Source organism: Canis aureus, chromosome 32 (genome assembly GCF_053574225.1).
Source record: "Canis aureus isolate CA01 chromosome 32, VMU_Caureus_v.1.0, whole genome shotgun sequence".
NCBI lineage: Eukaryota > Metazoa > Chordata > Mammalia > Carnivora > Canidae > Canis > Canis aureus.
The window spans coordinates 4,892,755-4,896,396 of NC_135642.1; the positions used below are offsets into that span (position 1 = coordinate 4,892,755).

A 3,642-nucleotide genomic window follows, 5' to 3' on the forward strand; every position below is an offset into this window, starting at 1 on the left:
AGGACTCAATCCCGGGACTCCAGGATCACACCCTGAGCCAAAGGCAGATGCTCAACCCCTGAGTCACCCAGGCATCCCAATAACAAATGTATTTTGAAAAAAAAAAAAAAAGAAGACTACTATGTGGCAGCATTCATATTGTTGGGGATCCAAAAGTATCCTTATCTGTATCTGTCTGTCTGTCTGTCTATTGGAGGAGGAGATTATTTGCCTCAGGTCAACACATGTGTTATGTTAGAAATTGTGCATTTTGGGGAAAGTAAGTATAATGAAAAGATAAAATAATTTTTTCCATTTGAAACATATAAAAGGCTTCCTATTGACTACTTTAAATTAATAGTTGAGACCCTATGTATATTTTTTTGATGACAGAGTTCTCTCATGAAATAATTATGTTGTGTAGTTAAACAATTGCAGGAATGAGGCTTGGGATCCTGTGGTAACTCCTGACTGGTACCACAAAATATATGATTAATGTGAACTTTGGTGGATTATGATAAACCATCTTCATTGCAGGAGACATTCTTCAGTCCCTTTAATTTCTTCCTTCATCTAACCAGTGTGAAGCACTCATTAAATAACTGGTAGTGTTAGTCAGCACTGGTGATTGTGATGGAGGTAGGGAACACTCATGAACTAAGATGATACCTGTGCCCAAGAAACTACACATTTACTTTGAGAGATGGAAATTTATACAATCAAGAGAGGCAGACTGAAATCAATGCTAAAAGTACAGAGAGAGTAGAGGGACTGAAGCAGATACAGAGGATTTCACAAGGGACGGAGCATTTGGACTGGGATGTTGAAAATTGGGACATTAGAGAATAGGATGAGAAATTTTGAAAGCTGAAATAAGGAAAACCTTTAAAGTCTAATCAAGCACTAGGAATAACAGAACATACTTTGAAAGCTGTCTGCTGTGAATGAGGAATTACTAGGTAGCTCAGATGAGTGGCTGAAATCCTATCCATTTATAAGAAATCAGAGTCCGAAGTACTTGAGGTTGACCTTGCATGTTACTGAAGTGGAATGCAGGGCAGGAGGAAATAAGAAATAGCCATGTGATAGTAAAAGAAAGCAGAAGGGAAACAGGTCCAGAGATGGGATTCATTTAGTTGTAGCAGTTTAAAATCCATACTGGCATTGGGAACCAGCTGCCTCCTCTAAGTAGAAGTCCAAGGCACTTGTGATGAAGATTATTTGGCTGTGGGAGTTATTTTAATATGATAAGTGTTTTCATGGGCTAGAGGCTTCCTTTTGTGAACATCAGTACCTGCCAGACAATTGGTTTTCATTTTTTTCCTTCCTTCAGGTGACGTGAAAACTGATCCCAGTGTCTGAGGCAATGGATGGAATGAACCAGTTGATAGTATCAGAGTTTGTGTTCCTGGGACTCACTAATTCATGGGAGATCCAGCTTCTCCTTTTTGTTTTCTCCTTTTTGTTCTACTTGGCAAGCATGATGGGAAACCTTGTCATTGTGCTCACTGTAACCTTGGATGCTCATCTGCATTCACCTATGTATTTCCTCCTGGCTAATCTCTCAGTCATTGATATGTTGTTTTGCTCAATCACAGCCCCTAAAATGATCTGTGATATTTTTAAAAAACACAAAGCCATCTCTTTTTGTGGATGTATTATGCAGATCTTTTTTAGCCATGCTTTTGCGGACACTGAGATGGTGCTGCTCATTGCCATGGCCTTTGACAGATATGTGGCCATTTGTAAGCCTCTGCACTACTTGACCATCATGAGTCCAAAGATGTGTCTATACCTTTTAGTTACTTCTTGGGTCATTGGCCTCATCCACTCATTGTTATTTTTTTTTTTTGGTCCTTCCACTCATTGGTTTAATTAGTTTTGTGGTGTGCCTTTTTGTGGCCCTAATGTATTGGATAGTTTTTATTGTGACCTTCTCTGGCTCCTCAGACTTGCCTGTACAGACACCCAAGAATTAGAGTTCATGGTCACTATCAATATTGGGCTCATTTCTGTGGGCTCCTTTATCCTCTTGGTCATTTCATATGTCTTAATTCTGTTTACTGTTTGGAAACATTCCTCTGGTGGCTCATCTAAGGCTGTGTCCACTCTGTCTACTCACATCACTGTGGTGGTTTTGTTCTTTGGGCCGCTGATGTTTTTCTACACATGGCCTTCTCCCACATCACACATGGATAAATATCTTGCTATTTTTATTTTTTTTAATTTATTTTTTATTGGTGTTCAATTTACTAACATACAGAATAACCCCCAGTGCCCGTCACCCATTCACTCCCACCCCCCGCCCTCCTCCCCTTCCACCACCCCTAGTTCGTTTCCCAGAGTTAGCAGTCTTTACGTTCTGTCTCCCTTTCTGATATTTCCCACACATTTCTTCTCCCTTCCCTTATATTCCCTTTCACTATTATTTATATTCCCCAAACGAATGAGAACATATAATGTTTGTCCTTCTCCGACTGACTTACTTCACTCAGCATAATACCCTCCAGTTCCATCCACGTTGAAGCAAATGGTGGGTATTTGTCGTTTCTAATGGCTGAGTAATATTCCATTGTATACATAAACCACATCTTCTTTATCCATTCATCTTTCGTTGGACACCGAGGCTCCTTCCACAGTTTGGCTATCGTGGCCATTGCTGCTATAAACATCGGGGTGCAGGTGTCCCGGCGTTTCATTGCATCTGTATCTTTGGGGTAAATCCCCAACAGTGCAATTGCTGGGTCGTAGGGCAGGTCTATTTTTAACTCTTTGAGGAACCTCCACACAGTTTTCCAGAGTGGCTGCACCAGTTCACATTCCCACCAACAGTCAACAAAACTCAAAGACAACCTACAGAATGGGAGAAGATATTTGCAAATGACATATCAGATAAAGGGCTAGTTTCCAAGATCTATAAAGAACTTATTAAACTCAACACCAAAGAAACAAACAATCCAATCATGAAATGGGCAAAAGACATGAATATCTTGCTATTTTTGATGCAGTTATCACTCCTTTTCTGAATCCAGTCATCTACACGTTCAGGAACAAAGAGATGAGAGTGGCAATGAGGAGACTGTGTGGTCGTCTCGTGTGTTACAGGAAGATTTCGTGAACGGATGGCTATGAAGACATGAAATCACAGATTCTGCCTCATGTTGGTTGTAGGAAAGACATTATGCAGTTTCAGAAAAATCCTCATCACTTAGGACATGTTATATGCCTACAAACCTACTATCTATGAAAGTACAGTATCTTTTTCAGTGTTAGTTTAGAAGTGATATTATTCTCTGGTACTCTGTACACCAAAGTGTTAAAAAGTGAATAATATATGCTTTGTAACCTACATGGTTAGGAGAATGCCATCATATAGTTGAGTAAATAATAAGTTTTATGTTTTTCTTGTATTGGACAGATTATTTGATAGACAAATTGTGCATTTATATTATTTTCCATCTGGTTGGATTTATGTTTTGATTTCAATTCTCTTTGTTGCTAGTCTGTTTGCTTTTTATTTCTCCATTTTCTGCATTCTTTGCATCCTTATCAGTCTCCCCTATCTGGCAGTGTAGGAAATTGTTAATCCTATGTTACAATTATATATTTTAAAGCTAGATTGGATCACCTACATCATTGCCTCTAATTCCTTCTGTTGCACTA

General features: G+C 39.1%; 1 protein-coding gene across 1 annotated transcript; it reads left to right on the forward strand.

Annotated features, from left to right (window-relative positions):
- Nucleotides 1-1,345: 1,345 nt before the first annotated feature.
- LOC144303619 (olfactory receptor 4F15-like) lies at nucleotides 1,346-3,292 on the forward strand. Its single transcript, XM_077882071.1, is given in 2 exon segments — nucleotides 1,346-2,174; nucleotides 2,961-3,292. Coding segments are annotated over 2 exon segments (966 nt in total). The 3' UTR covers nucleotides 3,098-3,292.
- The last annotated feature ends 350 nt before the right edge of the window (nucleotides 3,293-3,642 follow it).